The following is a 23667-nucleotide window of genomic DNA, read 5'->3' on the forward strand; positions in this document are numbered from 1 at the left end:
GAGTCATATTTGTACTTGGTTGTGGAGTGACCTGAGTGCATGGGTTATGTAGCAGATCCTGGCACCTGACAGGCAGCTGACAACCTTCTCCTTATTTAGCCTGGTAAGTGGGACATCAGTGTGCCTGACTACAGGGTCACCTCAGCCTAGTGTGTTGGGTACGTTGTTTTACCTAATATATTATATATGTTATAATATATATATATATATATATATATATATATATATATATATATATATATATATATATATATATATATACACACATACATACATATATATGTTTGCCCATAATATCTGAATAAGTGAGTGGGATTTTCATGACAGCATCAAGGAAACATTTTCCTTTCCTTCTGTGTTTTTTTTCTTAAGTTTTGGATTTTTCTTGGTATATTGATTGATTTTCTTAGTATATTTTATTTTTTATTTATTTTCCATTTGTTTACCAGGTTAGTCTGACTGGACACAAGATGACCGTTTTCAGCGGAGGCTGGGGGAGAAAAGCTCCAGATACATAGTAAACAATTATAAAAAAATAATAAAAATAAATTATACAAACATAGCTATTTTGTACAAAGAGCATAGAAAATATAAAAGAAGTAAAGTCAGAGTTTTACAATTGATGCAGCATACACAGTGGTTAGAATATTGAGAAACAATTAAACAAGATAATATACAACAAATATACAACTGCTTGAACATAAATTCAAAAAAGTTTCCTTAGACAAACAGGATCATAAACTAGAAATCATAACTATATTGATATGATTTATATTGCATTTATCTTGTTTTAATGATGGTATGTGTGTATTATTGTACGTGTCATATATGCACAAATATTTCTATTAATCTACGTATTTACAGTATATTGACAAAGTACTGGGTCACATCAGAGGCTTGGGAGGTCATTGTTAAGAAACTGAGAACTGTTGCAAAGCTTAGCATTGAATACCATAAGTTCAGGTTATGCTATAAGAGAACTATGTAAAGATAACCATGTCAGCAGCCAGAATGCATTATATAAACTGAATGTTTTACTGTGCACAATAAGAAATGGATAGATTGGCCCAAACTCTGGACTGATGTGTGTGCTTTTTTTTTTGTTTTTTTATTTATTCGTGGAGAAATGCTATTCAGAAGTGAAGAGACATATAAGGGAACGGTTTTAGTGGCACACCTGGCTGTGATTTTTTTGGTCTGTTGTCATGCAAAGCTGACAAAATAGTTGAATCTACCCAAGCCTGAAATGTGAGACTGTAGCCCACTGAAGGACGGGAGATGGGAGGAGTAACTTGGCCAGGAATTGCAACTTGCAAAACTGCTCCTTGTGAAAAGTCTTTTTTATCCGAGTAATTTGTTGACACTTTTGCAAGTTTCTTTCAGAGAATGTGTATTAAATCAATAGGAACAACATTTGTAAAACTCAGCACATACCAGTCAATGACACATGAGCTGCAGACTCCCAAACTTGGCAGTTTTTTTCAGGTGGTCCATTCTAAGTGAATGGAAGTCTAGTCTGACAACAAATGGTAGGGCTATTTGTTCTCACAGTCTGTGCATTGAGACAGATTTAGCTTTCCAAAGGAATCACAATGTCTGCCCCCATGAGGGCAAACGAGTAAAAAAATAAAATAAAATTAGGAATGAGCACTTATTTTGCTGCAGGCAGCTTTAGGAAGTGCAGTAAATCATGGCAAGATAAAAAAAATATATGTTTTTTCATTGTTTGCCCATAGTGGTCCTTTAAGTGAGGTTCAATCAATATTAAAGTTGCCTAATATAATGGTTTCATGGGGGAGGGTTTCTGATGTCCACTGGAGAAGAAATTCTAGGGTTTTGATGTCTCCTGGAAGGGATATATGATCCTAAGATATTTAGCTGTTTTTTTGCATTTAGTCTTACCTTAGCAAATAGGATCTCTGCATTATTAAATACAGGGATTTCTATGTTAAATATTTCAACATTGATGTTGTTCTTGTATAGGAGAGCGACTACGCCTCCTCATTTAGCTGTACGGTCTTTTCATAATATGCTATAACCAGGGGGATGTATTTCTTCATTTTTAATGTGTGGTTTAAACCATGTTTCTGTGAGGAAGATAATGTCAGGTAAGTATAATGCTATGGTTGCATGGAGCTCAGTGGTTTTAAGGGTGCTTCATATGTTATGATTTATTATTAGAATATCAGATTTTCTTTTTTTTTTTTTTTTTTTTTTTTTTTGTCACAGGGTCCCCTTTCTTTGGACCTATAGTAAAAGGTGCATTTAGGGTTTTGCCATTCGGTGCCTCTAAAAGGACCTTCTCCTGGAACCAAAAGGGTTGTAAGAGACTATGGTTTCTAAAGTCTCAGTATTGCATGCACAACACTTTTGAAGGTAGACCTCCCAGAAGCAGAGGGGGGTATAATAACAGTGGGTATCACCCGTGAGGTAGGGGTGGTCTACAGAACCAAGGGTTTCATGGCTCCTTCACTGACCAGCCCATCCAGCTCTCCTGAAGGGTTGCCTGACTTCCGCACTCTGGAGGTAGCTGGGGGGAGCTAGTTTCTGCATTCTCGTGACTGGTTAGCCATCACTTACCATTCTTGGATGCAGAAAGTAGTATCCAGAGGTTATATCATTACATCTATTTGCCAATCAAAAAAGTCACAAAGAATGTTTCCCAGTGTTCCATCCACTCAGTTAAAGACAGCAACTCAAGAAATCACAAAGCTTCTAGACAAACAAGTCATCACCAGGTCCCACCAGATGAAAAAGGACCTGGAGTCTGCTCAAGGTTCTTTTTGGTTTGACAAAAAAAAAAAACTGCGACCTCAGACCTATCCTGGACCTCAGCCACATGAACCAGTTTGTAAAACAGACAAAATTCTGGATAGTCATGGTTCAATCTATATTACCTCTTTTAAGGAAGGATGAGGGACCTGTGTGACACCTTCTATCATATAAAGATAGCCAGGGAGTCCAGGAGGTTCCTTCACTTTCAGCTGCAACCCAGTCATTTTCAGTCAGGGCACTGCCCTTTGGTCTCACAGCCCCTTGGGTGTTCACCAAATGTATGGCAGAGGTTGCTGCATATCCCAGACTGCAAGTGTTCCAAGTGCCCTTGTATTTAAATGACTGATTCATAACCACTACCAAGAGGGATCTACTAATTCGAGCCAGAGACTCCTTGCTGCAGTTATGCCTTTACCTAAGGATCGCAGTCAGCCTAGAAAAGTCCAACTTGACTCCTGTTCAAAAATAATTCATAGAATGCAAATCAGTGGTGTTCCGAAAGACATGTGTGAATGGGTGTGCCTTCGTTGAAGGGTGGGCGTCGAGTTGGCAACTCGGCACCGTGAAAATCTACTGCCAATCATTAGCGGACCGGAGTTTTGCTGTGGCGACCCCTAACCGGGAAAAGCTGAAAGGCAACAACATATCACCTTGCAGATAGCCAAACTTCTGGAATCCAGAATAATTACTCTGTTAACAAACCTGCTTGGTTTTGTGTCATACACAGCCTCCAGAAAAGTCTGTTTTACATCTCTTGGGCTTTATGGCAGCTTTCGTAAATCCTATCCTTGGGTGGTGCAGTGGTGCAGCAATTAATGTTGTCCCCTTACAGCAAGGGGTTCTCCAGTTTGATTCTCAGCTAGGATGCCATCTGTGTGGAGTCTGCATGTCCTCCCTGCATTGGCTTGGGTATCCTCCAGGTACTCCGGTTTCCTCCCACATTCCAAAGATGTGCGTCTAGAGCATTTCTTCCCGGGTCTTGCTGAAAATAGGCTCTGTCCTATTCAGACTTTTCCGGTCAGAAATGTTAAATAAAATAAATTGTCCTTCATGCCATATTTCATATGAGAGTGTTACAGTGGACCCTGTCAGTACAATGGTCTGTGCTACATCGGCCAATGCACTTCCAAGTCAGTCTCACAAGAATCTGCAGACAGCATGTTCAATGATCGCCAAGTTCTCCACTAGTCTCTCTTGGCTGCCCCTTGATCCTCTCTTCCCGAGTGGCCACAGTAACCATGGATGCTTCCCTTCTGAGTTGGGGTTGAAGGGGGGCATTTTGAGGGGAAGTCTGTCCAAGGTACATGGACTTGGACAGTGGCCAGTCTACACTGCAGGCGTTTCAGAACTCCGTCTCTCCATAGAGTTGTGATTGCTATCCTGTCAGACGATATGTCAGTGGTCTGGTACAAAGGAGGAGAATCCCACTCTTATCCTTTGTCAGGAAGCCATAACAGTTTGATAGTAGTCAATGTCTTCTCAACACTTAGGTGCAATGCATATCTCAGGGAGATCCAGTGAATTAGTGAATAAGATGAGCAGATTCATTCTTCTGCCTCATGAGTGGTTGCTCAGTCAATCAGTGGCTGACCAGATTTTCAGCCACTGGGGCTAACCTAGCTACGACCTTATCCCTACCCTGTCCAACACAAAACACAGCAACTACTCTGCCCTGATCTCCCAGTGGGAGAGTCAGTGAAGGAAACACTAGTCCATACTTGGTCCTTGCGTCTGCTCTACGCTTTTCCTCCCACTCCCCTCGTAACCATATACCTTCTAAAATTGATCTTTTTTAGGGTGAAGATAATTCTCATTGCCCTCTTTTGGTCTCGATAGATATGGTTGCCCCTTTTATGGCCTCACTTGGTGTACCCTCCTTGGGTGCTAGACCCTCTTCCAGGTTTGAGTCTGACCTGTCCAGCAAGCCTCACTTGGATATCAAAACCCTTAAATTAACTGTTTGTTTTCTCCATTTCCATTGATGGCCAGAAATTCCAGCCTTTCTTCCTCTGTTCTCCATGTGTAATCATCATATAGAAAGCCTTCTACTAGAAAAGGTTATGCAAGAAATTGGAAGTGGAAGAGTTTTCCATTTGAGTATCCTCCAAGGATTTGGATCTCTTTTCAGCTCCATTGATTTTGGATTTCTTGACAAGTTTGTTTGATGCACATGCCATCAAGATTCAATTGGTAGCTATTTCCAGTTTTCATGTGGGGGGGGGATCACACTCCTATTGCCTTATTGAAGCTCTATAATACCTTTTTGTGGGGTACCTTTCTGTTTTGACCTCCCTTAAAGGACCCTGTTCCACCTTGGCATGTTACTGTTTTACTCCAGGCCACCACTTTTGAATCTGCATCTGTGGTGGAATTGAAATTTCTTTCATGGAAAATACTTTTTTTGATATCAGTTAACTCAGTAAGGAAGATCTTAGAGCTTCAGTCCCTGTCTTGTAAGCCTCCATGTTTGGTGCTCCACAAAGATAGGATGTCTGTTCAAACCAGTCCTGATTTTCTCCTCAGAGTTGCATCTGGATCTGCCCTGAATCAAAGTATTAACTTGCTGATTCTCTTTCCTAATTTCTTTAACAAAAGAGAATCTACCTTGCATATGTTCATCATCAGTTGTATTCTACTTGCACCTTACACAGGCTGTTGGGAAATCTGAACAACTGTTTCTCACTTTCTCCAAAGCTAAATTGAGAGATAGTGTTTCCAAGATCACTTGATCCAGATGATTGTCTGACTGTATCATATTTGTTAATAAAGCCAAAGGATTATCACAAGCCTAAAGCTCATTCTACAAGTGCTATCATGTCTTCCACAGTCTTTTTTTCTAGCATTCTTATTGAAGATATTTATGCTGTAGCCACTTGGTCCACAGTGCTTGCATTTTTTCCCCACTCCAAGATGGACTTGCAATCTAGGCCCTGGGTTTTGTTTGACTCCACAATTCCTGGAATATCCTTTCATGATTCCTCCTGGAGGTTTTATTAGCTGGAGACTCTGTCCCAACAGTTAAGGTGGAAAGAAAAGGCATCTGATATGAAAGTTATGGACACACTGTAATGCTAGATCTATGTTGTCTTCTTCCATCCATCTCAACTTTCCCTCCCCCTAACAAATTGTCATTACTGTACTTGTCCAGATCCCTGCCCTGTTTATACTCTCCGATTGCTCTACTGTCATTTCATCCCACTTTGCTTTTGCTGGGGCAACATAGGTAGGGTTACTTGTATAAACAAGCAAACTTGATCCGAGGAATTAGCAGGGTGGAGGGAAGTGGCCTGAGCCTTAGATTGAAAATTTTTAAATGTACTGGCTTCGGATCCATTTTGATCCAATATACCCAACAGTTAAGACAAATGGAAGAAAACACAGATCAAGCATTATGGTAAGTACGTAACTTTTGTTTCCTGTACAAAGGACTTGGGGGGAGTTTAAGCCTTTCAAGCAGGGTGTGTAGCATTTTCTTCTGGGGATTATAAATGGAAAGAAGTATGCACCACACCTGGAGTAGCATAGTAGGCATTACAGTGCACCCCAAGGCCAGCAGGAGTTTTTTTTTTTTTTAAGAGCACTTAATAAATATGCTAACCTGTGCTTGGATGGCAAACACAGCATCTGTCTCTTGCCACTTCCTCCGGTGTTCTCAAGTACTTTGTTGAGGGAGAATGAATAAGGTTTTAGAAGACTGTGGCTTGGTAGTTGCAGTGGGTTGGAGAGGTGGTAAGGTAATTAAAATCAATATATTAAAAATATCTTGTCCCTCATACTAGGGGGCTGATTAAACTGACTGTAATCTTTGCCGTAATACAATGTCCTTTGTGATTGTCTCCATGGTCCTATGTAAAGACATCATTTCTGATATCCGTATTGTCCCATACAGTATCTCAGTGATAACTATTTAATTGTAGTGGACTCTGTGTAATCTATGTCTTGTCACTTTGTCAGTATTTTACCCATGGTACCAGCCTTTGAGACAAGTCTTCCTAATTTGTTTACTAATGTAAGCAAAATGACAATCACAGAAAATGCCTTCAATAAAAATCCATTAAAACTTCACTTCTATCACCTTGGCAAGAAGCCTTCAAGGAAGTAATGCAGCACAAAACAAATAGAAATAAATGCACATTTAAAAAAATCTTTTCACCAATAAACACAAAATAATCAGAGAATGTATTTCCAATTAATTTCCTTATTTAGGCTAAATTGCCTTAAAGTACCATATTTTAAAATACAAATACTTTCCTTTAGAAGCAATTTGTATAATAGAGTGAAAAACAAACAGTAACTTGTAATGATATCCAATCAGATAAAACAATAATTCTTCTTGTGGCAGACAGAACAATGTTCACCCAAAATGACTTTCAACTTTAGCATATTTAATATCATGCATATGTTGAACTGCGGTGGTGGTGCTGCGGTAGCGTTATCGCCTCACAGTAAGATGTTGTCCTGTTCGATTCTCAGCTAGAGCGTCTTCTGTGTGGAGACATGCATGAATGGGCGTACCTTCGTTGAAGGTTGTGTATCAAGGCCGGCAACTCGGCACGTACAAATCTACTGCCAATCATTAGCGGACCGGAGTTCCACTGTGGCGACCCCTAACCGGGAAAAGCCGAAAGACACAACAAGTATCATGCATATGTTGCCCAAGTCTTTTAACAGAATTTTCTTTTAGACCCCAATGTAAAACAGTTGAAGATTTTAATAGCAAAACCATAGCTTCAATAATACATTGTTTAGTAAGCTGTTCCATAGTACTGTCTTGATGTTTTGCTAGTGCATGTATAAGCAGTGGGAGAAAAAAGCTAAAGTATGAAAGAAATGAAAACATTTTCAGTTTAATGCAAAAGTACGAAGAAAATAATTACAGCTTGATTTAGGATATCAGATACTTTGATGTGTGCAGTACAAGGGTGACAAATATCACTACATCCAGCTATAGTGATATGCAGCATAACATATTAGTATTTGCACATTTATGAATGTGATATTATAGTTAAACAGAAAATATTTTTAACTTTTTACTTTTTTAAATCATTTTTTCTGTGACTTTATTAGCTGGTTCACCCTGCTGAAATTATTTTTTTTGTAATTTTTGAGATTTGTTAACTTAATATAAATCAGGGGTCTAAAACTCCAGTGATTCAATGTTTGCTTGAGGTTGACTATACTCAGCTGAGCACTGGCAACCAAAATAGATAAAATTAAGTTCAGTCGTACAACCTTTTAAAAACAAAGAATTTAAAAATTCAATGTGTTAGCTAATTTAACTATATTAATTGCAACCTTGTATTAATTCTGGAAATATTTAGTGCAGTTTATCACAATAAAATACATAACATTTATTAGTACAATGTTCAAACCATAAGGTAACCCCGCCAGTAATGTGCAACAAACATAATAGCGATTTTTGCTCTTCTGAGCTTGCACTTACCTAGTTAATGCATAAAAGCCACATAATTGTACTCTTAGCAGCAAACCAACACTGAGATGTATTCATTTAGGTCTGATAATTCTTACTTACCTTTCATTACCCCAGTAAAAAACTTGAATTTACACCGTGAATCTAGGAGAGCAAAGTTGTTTTTAAAGAATGCTACTGACACAGAGTGATGACAATGTGCATATGTACACAGATTTTCCAAGAAGCAACAATTATAAATAATAAAACCTCAGCATTTGGAATATCATGCCTTTCAAAAAATGTGCACAATGTGGGTAGATCTAGAAGTAGTTCCATTTCACTATATGTATGTCTGTACTAAGCAGATAACTGAAAGCAACAAGAGGTTGATCTGGAGATGAAAAGCACTGCAAATTACCTCACTTGGAAATATGCATACTTTAACAGGTTGTGCTTACCAGATGCACTCATTTTACAATGTTAAGTATGCGCTTCAGTGTAAATACATAGTCCTTAAATTCCTTGGGAGGCAGTCTCCAAGTGAGAATGATTATTTTTTCCCTCCACCAGTTGACAGCCAACACATGGAAGGCATGCATTTTTCCCCACTATTCATCTTTTTCAGTGCCTATTCTATACCCTTTCCCCATAATGACAAAATAAGATACCATTATTATTTGAAATTAAGCCTATTCAAATTTTTGAAATGACATTTCTTTGTATTTGCTGTACTGTTTCATTAGTAGTGGGGATATGTATTCTATCTCATTTATAATTACCGTAGTATTGTATGCTCTACTAATTGGATGCAGTATACTCATGTCGTGTTACGATTACAAAAAATGTCCCACTAAAACTAAACTCTGCCTATGCACTGATTAACAAATAAAGCAAACATAGGTAACCATTTGAAATAGACATGCATATATTAAGTCTAAGAAGACCATTTGCCGGAATATTCCATTTCCTCTGAGATATGGCAATCTCAGATTTGTTATATATAAGTTTGGGAGTGTGAGGGGCTTGCCCCCTACAAAAAAGAACTTCAAAGGAGAAGAGCAATGTTTGACATTCATTGTTGTCCTGTGTTTTCAACCTTTTTTCATTTTTTCGAGCGCCGGCATTTCAGTAGTAAGCCACAAATGTGTACCTGAAGTTGGCAGTTTTCACACTGCAGAACAAAATGTAGTTGTCATGTTATTGCCAAAAGGTAAGATTGGCGAAACCACATGCATGCTAGAAATACACAAATGCTTGTTATCATAATTGTTCCTGCAATTCATTTACAGACGGTGCAAAATAAAACCACAGCATGGAGTGTTGCATTCTGGAACTTCATTAGGCTGCCCTGCTTTAAGTACCAAGAGCAAGGCATCAGAGGAAGCTGCAGTGGGTGTTGGGGATGGCTGAACAACATCAAGAACACAATGCAAATTGAGTGTCCTTCAATCAGCTTTTAAATTAAGCAAAACCAAATTGTTTGACTTGTGAGGTTCACATGTAACATAGGATAGAAAACGTGTAAAAAAAATACCAAAAAAGTGAATCCCACTATCAAAGCATATGTGGACAGCACTATGTGCTACTAAAGGTTAACCCAAAGAATTACATATGTGAATTCATGCTGTGGTAATCATTACAAGAGATTACTCAAAGCTAAAGACATGAGCCCATTGAAGACCTAAAGTAGCACTTCAGACTTCATAATGCAGACTAAAAGGCAGCACCTCTCCTGTTCTGCTTCTATACCCCAAGAAATAATACATCACTGGTCAGTTATTCTCTAACCTGTACCCCGTGGGCTAAAAAGTGGGCTGGGTGAAGCAGCCATTTGGTGGTGGTACATACCTCTCAACTTGCAGCCATTGAAAATTGGGTACATAGTCATTAGCCAAAAATCTGGGTAGATAATTAGCATAAAATTTGGATAGTGAATAGTACATAACTCTTCCCACTTCCAATAGGATTGTGGGACACTTCACACAAAACACAAATTTAAAAGAAAAAGTGACAAAAGTTATATAAAAATGATAAACACTGTATAAAATCTGTAGACTTTACTGAATGTTATTGCAAAAATCTGCCTTTACAAAGTCATTTATTTTGGCTTCTGAAAAAGGTAATTGAAACATAAGAAGGAAAGGTATGTGGCAGACAAGAATGTGTAGCCTTTACCTTGCATGGCATGTAGTTCTAAGTGAACAGTGATATCAGTTGCATGCTTTGCATTGTCAACCAATTAAAAAAATTCATCAGAAGTCTTACTATGCTTAAATCTCTTTCCCCATGTTAATTCTGATGAATCATATTTTGTTCATTTTTTGTAAACTGAACAAAATATTTATTGAAAATAAGCAAAAAAGATAAAAATTAAAACAACAAAAAAAAATTTGCAGGGGAAAAGTCCATGCACTCCCATATGGGCAATGTCACCATTCACATACCCTTTCTTAAAAGTATTACTACTCCGTGGCCACACAAAAACATGGAAAGTGAAAACTGCTACTAACACTTCTTACCATTTTCTCACAAACAGTGATACTATTGTAATGTTACTCTAATCACTTTTTGATTAACTTTGATAGAAGAAATTGGTCTGGCAGCACAAAGGAGTAAGCCACTGAACTGCTAAGTTGCTTTCTTTAGACAGTGTAGGACTGCTATTTGAATCTTTTCATGTAATAGTTATACAAGAAAGGATAGATGCTCAGTGAATCTGAGAATGGGAATTACCATGTAAATCTGTTGTGCATGTCCTTGAAAGTTTGAAAGGTTCTTGTGTCTATATGTTCCTCCTCTGAAGTCTTTTCTATCAGCTGTGCAGGAAACATTCTTATGGTTTCTTATGCTTTCCTACCGTTAGGTCTGTACTGCAGTGGTTGGGTGAAACGAGGTCCTACAGGTGTCATCATTACAACGATGAATGACAGTTTTGACACAGCACATGCCATACTGGAGGACATTGACTCTGGAGTTCTGAACACTTCTACTGCTAAACAGGGTATTGGAGCTCTGAGACAGTTACTCCAACAGAAAGGTAAGCGGGTTCAATGTGTCAGTGTGGTGTGGGAAGGGATATGTAAATATTTTGCATATGGTATGCCTTTTGAGCTCAATTGTGTGCTCAACTCTCCAAGTACCAGTAGAAACACATTTTCAGTGTGTTTTCTGTGAAGAGCAAACACCCGCACCCATTCAGAGAGCTTTGTCCATTTCTGCCTCTTAGAAGTTATTGATGTTCATCGTGTTACCCTGCTGCAGTCATCACATTTAGGTTATCCTGCCGTCAGGCGGTCCCACAGTCGGCCTGAATTCCAAAGTCTTGGTCTGGCGTCTGTTGCTGTCGCTTCTTCCCTGATGTCAGTGCGCCAGGGGTATATAAGAGGCATCCGACACCATTTTCTTCCGTCTTTCTTGCCGCCCGGTACCCGAAGCAGAAGCAGTTCTCAAGTGCCAGTCGGCCGACACCTGAGATTTTCGATTCAAATTTCAGTCTGAAGTCTTCAATAAAGCTAAGTACCCCGTTGGGGAACCTTTTCTTGCCTCAGTCCGATGTCAGAAAAAGTTAACAATTGCATTTCTTGTGGGAAGCAAATACCTCATAAGGACTTCCATTCGTATTGTATTCCTTGCCTAGGCCCAGACCACGACGTCACAGGTTGTCTGTTTTGTGCTAGGTTTAATAAACGAACTATCAAATGCCGTTTTGACTTCGCACGACATTACTTTGGTAGGAAATTTAATTATATCATGCTGTTGGAGCAGCTGACGACCAGCATGCATAAAAAACGCAAGGATAAGGACAGGCAGCCTAAGAACAAGCCAGACTCTGAGGCCTCTGCTGGGCCTGTCGCCGGTTCTCCGGTTTTCAGTGAGGCGCCTACGCAGCCCCTGACGACCGCAGAACTGGAACCCCAAACAGATGCGGATTCTCAAGCGGAGTCTACTAGGCCGATGCAGCCATCTTCATTAGGCCCTTCTGACACCAGAGCAGAAGTAGACCCCGGTGCAGTGGAAACACCTTCGGTTGCAGAAGGTGTCTTCAGACCGACTACACTCATCATTAAATCTTATTCTAAGCTTAAAACTCCTTTAAAACCAAAGAAGACTGTACATCAGTCTACAGTTCAAGGCCCCATGCCTAAGAAACAGATGCTTAAGATGGCTGAAGATTTGATTACCCTAATCAGGGGTTCCCATCCCCCTCCTGATAAAAGAGCAAGACAAGAGGAGGATTATGCTTCCTCTGACCAGGTTTCAATTTCCTCAGATTCTTCTGAGGAACAGGATTACACTTTTCCACCTTATGAAGACTCTGATGCTGAAGACTCTATTCCCCTCAGCATTTCCCCCTGAAGACTACTCCTTTGGGGAAACTTTACATACCATGAGGGAACATTTCCACTGGGAAGGCCAGGACTACACTGATTCTAAGAAAAGGCTCCGAGAGTTCCTTTTACTACCCCAGCACAGACCTCTTGCTATCCCTCCAGTTTTCGATATTGTGGATGATGTTTACTTGGAGTCTAGTCTAAATCCAGACTCTGTACCTCCTACTCCAGCCAAACCAGACAGATACTACAGAGTACCTGACTCACACAAATTCCTTTATAAAAGCCCTGTGGCTGACCCAGAAACAATTTCCCAGGTTCCTAAGGGAGCTAAAGCTTCTATGGCTAAAAATCCTGTGCCCTCTAAAAGGGATTCCAGAGCCCTAGATAGATGGGGAAAGAAAATATACACCTCAGCAACTCTGGCTATGAGAGCATTAAATTGTCAGTTTCACATGCTGAAATATCAGCATTTCTTAATGTCTCAATTAAAACAAAAAATGAGCACACATACTGAACAGTCTGAATTCAAGGAAATGCAAGATCTGTTGTATGCAGCTGAACAGGTGGGCAAAACATACTTTACAATGCGGATTTGATTCATTGGAAGCTTCCTGAAGAGCAGCTGTTACTGGCTCTGTCATACGTAGACATGCTTGGTTAAAAGAACAAACCCTTCCTGATCATGTTAAAGCAAAATTATTGGATGCACCTTTACAGCAGGATGCATTATTTGGTGTCAAAGCAGAAGAGGTTTTAAAGAAAATGGAGGATAAGGCAAAGTCTATGCAGACTGTCAAGGATTTTTTGCAGGTACAACCCCCTCATTTCAGCAGAAATTGGCCAATAAAAAACTGGTCCTTTCCAGCTTCTGACAGATCACAGAGGGGCAAATACAGACGCCCAAGGGGCCGAGGTCAGTCACAAGGCCCTTACAAACCTCGCTAATGGGGTACTGCTACCCATAAAGGGGGAGAAGACAGACCCCAAGCTAGCAGAAGACAAACGCAATGACTCAGTCCTCAAACTACCAAGCAGATCTCTCCTGGCAGCTCCCTTGGGAGGAAAATTAGCATTTTTTGCAGACAACTGGCACATCATCACAAAAGACAAATGGGTCCTAAACATTGTCTCTCAAGGATACAGATTCCACTTTTATACCTTACCAAGGATAAAAGAAATGCCAAACCTGCCACCAAATCAATGGGCAGAGGCACAAAAACAAATTACAGCTCTCATGGACATGAGAGCCATTCAACAGGTACCTACACAGGAGCAAGGACAAGGATTTTACTCAAGACTCTTTCTAGTCCCAAGAAAAAGGACAAAGCATGGAGACCCATTCTGGATCGTTCAATTCTGAACACCTATCTGCAAGTACCAAAATTCAAGATGCTAACACTACAGCAGCTTCTTCCCATGCTGGGCAAGAATGCTTGTCTAGTAATGTTGGACCTCAAGGAGGCATACCTGCATGTCCCTATCAGACAAAATTGCAGAAGATACCTCCACTTCATTGCAGGTTCAATGCATTATCAATTCTCTGCACTGCCCTTTGGTTTATCTACTGCGCCCAGGGTCTTCACAAAATGTCTGGCACCAGTAATTGCATACTGCAGACAGAGGAATTCAAATATACCCATACCTGGACGACTGCCTTATTCAAGCAGAAAGCAAGGACATTCTTTTAAAGCATCTGGCATTTGTCAGACACCTTCTAAGTTGCCTAGGGTACACAGTAAATGAAAAGAAATCAAAACTAGTGCCCTCACAAACCATAATATTCCTGGGTGCCAGCTTGAATACAACGGCCCAGATGGCTTATCTCACGCCAGACAAGCAACAACAGCTGACTCAATATTTCAAAATAATGGCAACAAAGACCCAACTCCCTGCAAGAAAAATTCTGCAGGCCTTGGGATTCATGGCATCTTGCATACTACTAATACCATTTGCAAAACTGCATATGAGGAAATTACAATGGTACCTGAAAAGCGTATGGACTCGGCACAGCCACAGCTTGGAAACAATGATGCCACTCATTCCCTGCCTTCAACAGGAGTTTCTATGGTGGGCACAGGCATGTCACCTCAACATGGGTCAGCCTTTCACCTTACCCACAGCCAGGCAAACTATGACAACAGATGCATCGGACTATGCCTGGGGAGCACACATGGCAGGACAGTGCATTCAGGGCAAATGGACTACAGATCAGAGGCATCTGCATATCAATCAAAAAGAAATGCTAGCAGTACAGAATGCCCTAACAGCTTTCAAGGACCTCTTACACCCAGGACAACTACTAATAAAGACGGAAAATACCACAGTAATGTGGTACATAAACAAGCAAGGGGGCACACATTCCTACCTTCTATGCAGGCAAGGAATGACCTTGTGGAACACTGCACTGTCTTATCAGGTTCAATTACAAGCACAATTCCTGCCAGGAAAGAAAAACACATTGGCAGACGACCTAAGCAGAAACATCATGGATCCACACAAGTGAAAACTAGATCCACAAGTATTTGCAATGATACCTCAAAAATGGGGACGCCCAGACATAGATCTGTTTGCAAGCCCCCAAAACTACCAACTTCAAAAATTTTGCACAAGGACATTCCATCTACAAACTTGGAGAGTGGACGCCCTCTCATTCAGTTGGAAAACATTAACAGTGTATGCCTTTCCTCCACTGCCTCTTCTAGCAAAGGTACTGCTGAAAGTCAGATTAGAAAGGACACGAATGATACTCATTGCACCAGACTGGCCATGCCAGCATTGGTATCCAATTCTAAGGAACATGGCCCACGGCCCACCATGGATTTTACCACAGATTCCTCACCTGCTCACCCAGCGAGACAATCTGATTCTACACAGCCAGCTCAAGACTTTAAACCTGGCTGCATGACAAATTACCTAAACAACCAGCCAACACATCTTTCCAAAGCTGTTATGGATGTCATTCTGGAGGCCAGGAGGCCCAGCACCAGGAAAACCTATTCAGACAAATGGAAAAGATTTTGCGCCTGGAACCAGGCTAAAGGCCAAAATCCGCTGGATACAAACATTCCTCAGATTCTCCTTTTCATCTGTTAAGATCCACGCCTCAGCAATTTCAGCTCATTACAACACGGAACCTCCTTTATTCTCACATCCACTATTAAGACAGTACCTTAGAGGGGCTAAGAACATAAGACCGCCAAGGAGAGCACCAACACCTACTTGGGATCTCAACTTTGTTCTGGAAAAGCTTACACTGCCGCCCTTTGAACCAACTATTTCAGCTGATTTAAAATTTCTTTCATGAAAAACTGTCCTGCTACTAGCAATAACCTCAGCTAGAAGAGCCTCAGAGCTACAGGCACTAATGGCAGTGGAGCCTTTCCTCATTTTTCATCAAGACAGAGTCTCTCTACGAACTAACCCTTCCTTTATGCCAAAGGTGGTATCCAGTGTGGCCCTTAACCAAAACCATTCATTTGCCCACCTTTTTCCCAAATCCCCAGAACAAAGGAGAAAGACTCCTGCACTCTTTGGACATTCACAGGCAGTTACGTTACTACTTGGATAAAACTAAGGCTTTCAGAAAAACTGACCAGCTCTTTGTAACCTATGCTACAGGATCACAAGGAAAAGCTATCTCAAAACAGACCATTTCTAAATGGACAGGGCATTGCATACGTTTCTGCTACACGCATCATGGGAAACTGGTACCTGCTAACATTAGGTCCCATTCCACTAGGGCTACAGCTACATCAGCAGCCTTTCTTAGGGGAGTGCCAACCAAGGATATTCTGGAAGCTGCAACTTGGAGTTCAGTGCACACCTTCACCAAACGTGATCACTTACCTCTATATTCTAAGACTAGAGCTGTTTTTGCCACTGCAGTTTTGCAGGGCCTACTAGCTTCTTCTAACCCCGTTTAACTCCACCTCCCATCCTTAGCTTTGGGATTCAACCCAAGTGTGATGACTGCAGCAGGGTAACACGATGAACATAGTGCAGTTTTGTACCTACCATAAATGTAGATGTTCGAGTGTTCTCCCTGCTGCAGTCCAGGTTACCCTCCCTCCATCCCCTCTGTACTAGCTGAACCTATCTATCCAACTCTATCCTATGCAACCTCTGTGGTGTATTTGCTTGTGCCTAAAGGTATTGTTTTATTTTTATCTAGCTCTATATATATATATATATATATATTGCCTACCTGTTGGGGGCACCTGACATCTGGGGCAAGAAAAACTGAAGAAAATGGCATTGGATGTCTCTTATATACCCCTGGCGCACTGACGTCAGGGAAGAAGCAACAGCAACCGACGCCGGACCAAGACTTTGGAATTCAGGCCGACTGCGGGACCGCCTGACGGCAGGATAGCCCAAGTGTGATGACTGCAGCAGGGTGAACACTCGAACATCTACATTTATGGTAGGTACAAAACTGTACTTTATACTCTGATCTTTCATTCTTTGAGGTGTAAGGGCTGTCATTCAACCAAATTTGTTCACAAATTGTTCAGCAAAGTTCCCATCAATGCATTTCACACACAAATATTTTAAGCTGTATATTTCCTGTACAGCATTATTTTGAAATGAACAAGTTATATATTGTGTGATAGTACAGAGTGGTAGGAAATGCTGCATGTACATGTACTCAGACAGAGGAAACCAAATACAGTGCACATATTAGTACACACAGGGTTAGGAGGTAAATGATCCTGGTGGAGGAATGGGCATGTGTCTCAGAGATTGCCCCTTGTTTGGAACAGGCTTCCCATCCCTGTGAAGTAAAGTTGTAGCCTGTGCTTATTCAGGAGCAAGTTGGACCTGTGGATAGGGGATTATACATTAATCCCCAGTTATGAGACCTATGTCAGTATTAGAAAAAGGAAGCTTTTAGTTGCTCAGTCACGCATGTCCAAGTTACGTATACCCCTTATAAACAGCTATGAATTCAACAACTAGCCGATACCTTTAGAAGCATGGCTAGGCTTAAAAAGGTCTTCTAGGGTCATTAGCCTAGTAATCACCTGTTACAGGAGGTCTCCATATGTGCTTCACATGTTAGTATAGAGCTGTAGAGAGCTGTTTAAGGTACTGTACAGTTGTACAAACTGTAGCAAGACTTGAAGGAAAGGAAGCCTGTAAAGTACAACTGAGGTCTCTATTTTTGATGGAGGAATACAAGACAGTACAGCATTGCTTTAGCATATGGATGCATGATGGCTTGTGAACAAACTGATATTAAGTACCGTAGAGCACTTATGTGTGCCTTAATGCAGATAAATATGAGTGGTACTTTACTGCTGTCTGTACTAATGTACAGTGACTATGATATTATAGAGAGGAGCGTAAGGGCTGTTGATATATTTGTAGCAGGGATGGACATGCAAGTTACTATAGGTAATTGTGTAGAAGAATGCGAATTTTCACCTTTTTGTTGTATAGGGGAGTGTGAGTGACACAGTGCAGCTAGTGCAAAGAAAGGATGATTTGTATATTAGAAAAGGGTAATGAATGCAGCACTGGGTTAAGCAAAATATGAATAAGTACATGAACCTTATACTTCTAACTTGGTTTCCTTTTTGTAATAAAGATGTCAGAAAAAATAGCAATAATGTTCATCATTATTAGAGTGTGATGAGGGTCTTCTAGTTCCCAAACAATGCATTTCTGGGAGCTACATAAATTCTCATAAAAGGAGAATAGCATATCTTTTATATGTTGTGCATGGTCACTATTTTTGTCTTATCAGCATCTATGGCCAATTTCATGGATGTGTATTTTTAGAGAGCTGCGTGTTGTCACTTTTGTTCCTTGTCTTGTCTGCCCTTCTGTGAATACTGTAGTTTCCTAGTTATAATATGTCTTCTTGAAATGATTTATTGATTTGTATGTAACTTGTTTGTCTCTGATGGGCTGTAGTAGTACTTCAGAGAACTTTGGCCCAAATTCCTTTATATTTTCTTAGTTGGGCTTCTGCTTGCCTTTGTGATAATGTTTGTTTCCTCGTGCTGTGGAATTACACCTAATGCAGCAATTTTGTGCATTAATCATAGGAAAGGTGTTGGAAGCATTAGTAAAAGCCGAGCTTATGGTGATCTTGAAGGTGCGCAGTACATCAGCTCTTAACCAGCATACAGTTTTTAAGATAAGTGGACTTATTCTCAGCTCAGTAATATGGCTGCACTAGACCGATATAATTCACTAGATCTTCAGAGGTTTCATTTACCAAAGCTTTGGTAAAGGCTGTGGGTCTGTTTTATGCAGAAGACTGGTAGGAAAGCTGAGAGTAGAGACATAGTTATTAAAGTGGGTATTGTTCTGTCTAATGATGCAGAACGCAAGACAATTTTATTTGACATGTGACTAGCAGTGTTCTACAAGTAACAGCAGTGAGACTCTGACCTTCTCAGGGTGTTTACCGAAGGTATTACACATCATTATCTCAGTAGTAGGCCTGTCCTGTTTTCAGAAGCTGCAAAGCTAGGAACAGTTATTACAAATGAGTAGTTAAGAACTTAGATGGGTTAGATAAATTCATAAAATGGGTGTAACCAAGTTCCATTTTGGATTCACTATCAAGAAATGTGGTACTACACATTTTGACAGGAAGAGCCAAATGAAAGAATCTATTTTTTTGTCAGAAGGAGAAATAGAAAATTGTTTGGAAAAGTAATTATTCTAGTGATGAACTGGTCAGCTCTATGCATCATGTATGCAGAATAGGTGAGCACTGCAGTTTATTTGGACACCTGGAAACCAGAGGTTATTCTCTTTTTATACTGATATTGTGAACGTCTATGTAGAGTATTTTGCTGTTACTGTATAGTCCAGTGACTCCCAGTTTGTCACTGGACAATTTCATTGAAAACTGAAACGTCTTCTGAGGTTGTGTGACTTCAGAGTCTGTTACATTTTCTAAAGAGATGCCTGGAGAAAGGTTTGTGGGTGGTAGATGTATGGGAGAAGGGTTTTGGCCCCAGCCCCAGGCTCTCTTTCTAAATGATAAGTTTTCAGCAAAAGATCTATTACTAGACCATGCAAGAAATACTATATCATATTATATCTGGGTTGTGTATATTTCTTAAGCTTTACATGAATATGGATAATATGTCTTTGGAAGAGTTTATAACTTTGTTACAGAAATTATCAGAAGACTGTGTTAGTATGACAACAGAATTTCAAACATAAATGTATGTATTCTAATTTAAAAAAAATTAACAAAATCTAATGAATATACCAGAAATTTGCTGAGCAACTTACATCAGCTGGACAGTTAGAAGTGCATATAAAGTAGTAAGAAAATGAAAATTCAGTGCACCTTTTTGGCTATAAAAGTAGAACATCTAGCCTCTAGCATCTGATAGAGGAAATTCCAAGGCAGAAGTGTTTGGATGGATTTCTTCAAGTAGAATTATTTCAGACATTATCCTGCTACTACTTCCATACAAGTTAAAATGTGAAAAAATACCACAACTTTGCTATTGTTTCTTGTAATATGTTCATATACAAGATGTAATTTTACTTTTACAAGTATGTTTCTATCTGTATGTTAGTACCTTGAAATCTTGTTTTGTTATGTATCTGTTATTTATGTGGAGCTTTTCTCTTCGGGTCTCTGCTGAAAAAAGGGCTCTGCAGCCCAGTCGGACCAACCCGGTTAACAAATAAATAAAATAACTATGTCTGTAGAATAGGGTTAATACTCTGCAAATGACACTGTAGCCAAGTTCTACTGAATACAGATACTGTTAGGTGCATTATATTTTAGCCATGTTCTATTGATTCTAAATAGCTAGACACATTCTGCTTTAACTGTTTTTATAAGTAAAGGTATTCTTAAGACACACAGTACTTACAAGGCGTCTTTATCTTACTTGTATAGCCTTGTTCAGTGAGACCAGAACATCTAAAGCCCTAAACATCTAAAACCCATAACAATGAATTTCATACCATCTAACACTACAAATCACAAGAAAATAACATTCCCTCCACATATAACGGCACCAAACTACCAAACACACTTTTTACTACATTTCTGCAGGGGGGCAATCTCCCTGCACCCCCACTATGTGGGGTGCTCCCCCCCTGTAAATTAAATATACCAACTCCAAGATTGCACTGCTGTGGAAAAACGTTAATTTCCTAACCCCACTGTATCAAGCCCCCCTGCAGAAACATAGTAAAAAATGTGTTTAGTAGTTTGGTGTCATTATATGTTGTGATCAACTTTGGTCTCAGACATAATTCTGATATTGTTTCATAGGTTTTATGCACTGATTAAGTTAAGGACAGTCCAAATTAAACAACAGATACTTAATATATTTATTAAGCATCCATTAGGAAGGGGTATTTCTGTTTCACACTTAGGAAGGATCATAATTTTTCAGAATAACATGTGTTTTATAGTAACTAATCTTTAAACCTGCTAGTTTGCCATATCTATAGAATTCACCAGATAAGAAGCTAGTATCCACATTGGGCCTAGATAAATAGATCACAATATCTGCCTATTAAAAAAATAATAATTTCTATGCCATTAAGGCTGTACCCCTTGAGAGCTAGTTGTCTCATGGCAATAGCCAGTGGTCCAAGATACAAGGCAAACATTGAGGGAGACAGTGGGCAAACCTGCCATGCCTTTCCAGTGGATGTGAAAGTCAGAGAGGAGGGCCATGTGGGTCTTGACCCTTGCTATAAAACCTTAGTAAAGTTCAACATCTAATGCGAGAAGATTTCCCAGTGTCCCAAATATTAGGAGTACCTGTTTGATAGGGGGCCGCTCTACTCTCTCAAGTTCCTTTCCAGCATCAAGGCAAATGAAAACTATTTGCCTGAGTATGTCCTGAGCATTTTTCACTGTCAAGGATGTTTTTAAAAAATATTGTCGTATGTCTGCTGTCCTTCCACAAATTCATACTGATCCAGCTCTGTTACCTGCAGCTTTATTTTGCAATCTTATATAAGAACCAAAATGGACCTGTAGGAGGACATCAGGACTGGAACATTCCCCTTCTTTGGAAACAAAATGAGCAAAGCTTTATTCCATTTATTTGGTATCTTACAGTTAGTTAAATGTCATTAATTAATTTTACCAGGAGATGAGCAACCTCCTCTCTATGCTGGTCCATAGATGTTGAGGTAAGACCATCTTTGCATGTTATTTTCCGAGTGGTGCTACATAATAATCTTCAGTAACATCTGGATACTGATAAGTTCTATTAGTTCTCCAGCTTGTTCTTGTGTTAGCTTTGTAAGGTTAAACCTATCTTAACTATTCTCCCTCAAGTTTTCTTTCTTATTTTCCCATCCAAGTTCCATAGTGTGTAGCTAAGCATAATAAGAAAAGTGTCTACTACATAAACGGGTAGATTTTCAGTCCTGTTGTAGAAATGCCCATGCAAGTAATTATATACCTTACCCTTTATTGGTGTAATTATACAGCTAATCTCTGCTGATAACCTTTTAATAATACATTTACATTTTAATACATTCTGACCAATATTTCTTGTGCTTTTTAAGTTCTAAAATCTTTTGCTTAGTCTCCTGATTAATTTGAGATTATTCTTCAGTGGCCACGAAGCATCCTTTTCCTTTAAACGTTCCCTACCCCCACTGCACCTTAGTATGCATTTTAACCCTTACAGCTAGTGTAATGCTAAATTTGTCCTTGCTCACTGCCAACCATGCATCCTTCCCTACATCACCCAGCATTTTAGCTTGAAACAACTCCCTGCATCGTGTTTCAGATAATAAATATGGAACCACTGATGCCTGTTTAGTGACTGGTTAGGTAAAGGAGAGGGCTTATAACGTGGTGAGAGCATGGTAAACACTTGTGCAAACCAGTTTTTAACCAGATGTACATATCAGTGGTCACATAGACTCTTATCGTGTTTTTCCAGTGACTGAAGTCTGTTAGAATACAAATTATGGTTGGGAGTGGTTCACCAACCAGTTGTAGGATGCCTGTGTATTGAGCTGCATAGTACCCATCAGTGATACTTTAAACATCTTAGGTCCTCATTGAACATTACGACTACTAGTCAGTGTGTTCAGTCACCCATGTAGAAGGTAAACCCATTCTGGAAAGACAGTATCAAAACCACAAATCTTCAAAATTCTAAATAAAACACAGGGCTAAGTAAGGAGCATTTTACCTCAACATAGTTCCCTTTTATTCTGCGAAGAACCCTTGCAGGTCACTTAACATCTCTTCAGTCATAAGGGGAAAACCTCTCTAGTAATATAACGACTCGTGTCTTCATAATTCTTTGATACAATGTTGAATACTCCTGTATGTATGCCTTGTGTAATGCCATTACCTCCAGCTGGATATGTTTAATATCTTGGAAAGCACTGCTTCTTTTAATTGGATGAGTTAAACTGTTAGTATTCCAACTCAAAACTCTCATATAGATACCAGTTACTGACTACAGTTCAAGGAGCTATCATACTACAAAAGCTGTGTGGCCGTAGTTTGTATTTCTTCCAATATTCATTGCTTTTCCAAACAAATGATACCTGTCCCAGGCATTAAATCTGTCAAAGTAAACTAAAATTCACTTAATTGCAGTGCATTTGAAATCAGCAGTCATGAAAACTGGAAAAGTTCAGTTTACTTTTCCACAGGTTTCACTTACAAGTATTAAGAAACATTCCTTTGCTTCACTACTCCAGGCACGAACCAGCTTTTATACTCGTGTACTGCTATCCTTCGATAACGGTGCCTTAGTTCAACTGCAGCTCTTCCATTTACCCCGCCCCATTTACACTATTAAACACTCCTATGTAACCCTGCTTAAAACCACCACTGAATGCTCCAACAGTCAGGGTAGACTGGCCAGTGCTACAGACTAATGGCAAGAATATCATGTGTAAACGGGTGGAATTACAGTATCCTGGAAGGTCCAACCAACCAAAAGAAATATAAATAAAACAGAAGGGTTAAGAACCATCAGTGTTTATTCCACAATGGTTTAGCACCATCATGCATCAGAACTTTATCAGAACCTAATTTCATACATAGCTACCTTTATTTAAATGCATCCTACTTAAAGCAATGTATCCATTCTTTGAATGTTTGTCAAGAACTTAAATTAAATAAAAACAGCTAATCCATCACAATACTACAAAAGTAGTGATAAT

The 23667-nt window shown here is 39.6% G+C and overlaps 1 protein-coding gene across 1 annotated transcript in view; it reads left to right on the forward strand.

Annotated features, from left to right (window-relative positions):
• The window catches only part of FDXR (ferredoxin reductase), a 508804-nt gene that overhangs the window by 429851 nt on the left and 55286 nt on the right, over positions 1-23667 (forward strand). The window contains exon 11 of the mRNA XM_044085176.1: positions 11052-11225. Within this exon, the coding sequence (XP_043941111.1) occupies positions 11052-11225 (174 nt within the window). The remainder of the gene's footprint in view (positions 1-11051; positions 11226-23667) is intronic.

The sequence above is a fragment of the Protopterus annectens genome, chromosome 10.part0 (genome assembly GCF_019279795.1).
Source record: "Protopterus annectens isolate FY-2018-M chromosome 10.part0, PAN1.0, whole genome shotgun sequence".
NCBI classification, from domain to species: domain Eukaryota; kingdom Metazoa; phylum Chordata; order Ceratodontiformes; family Protopteridae; genus Protopterus; species Protopterus annectens.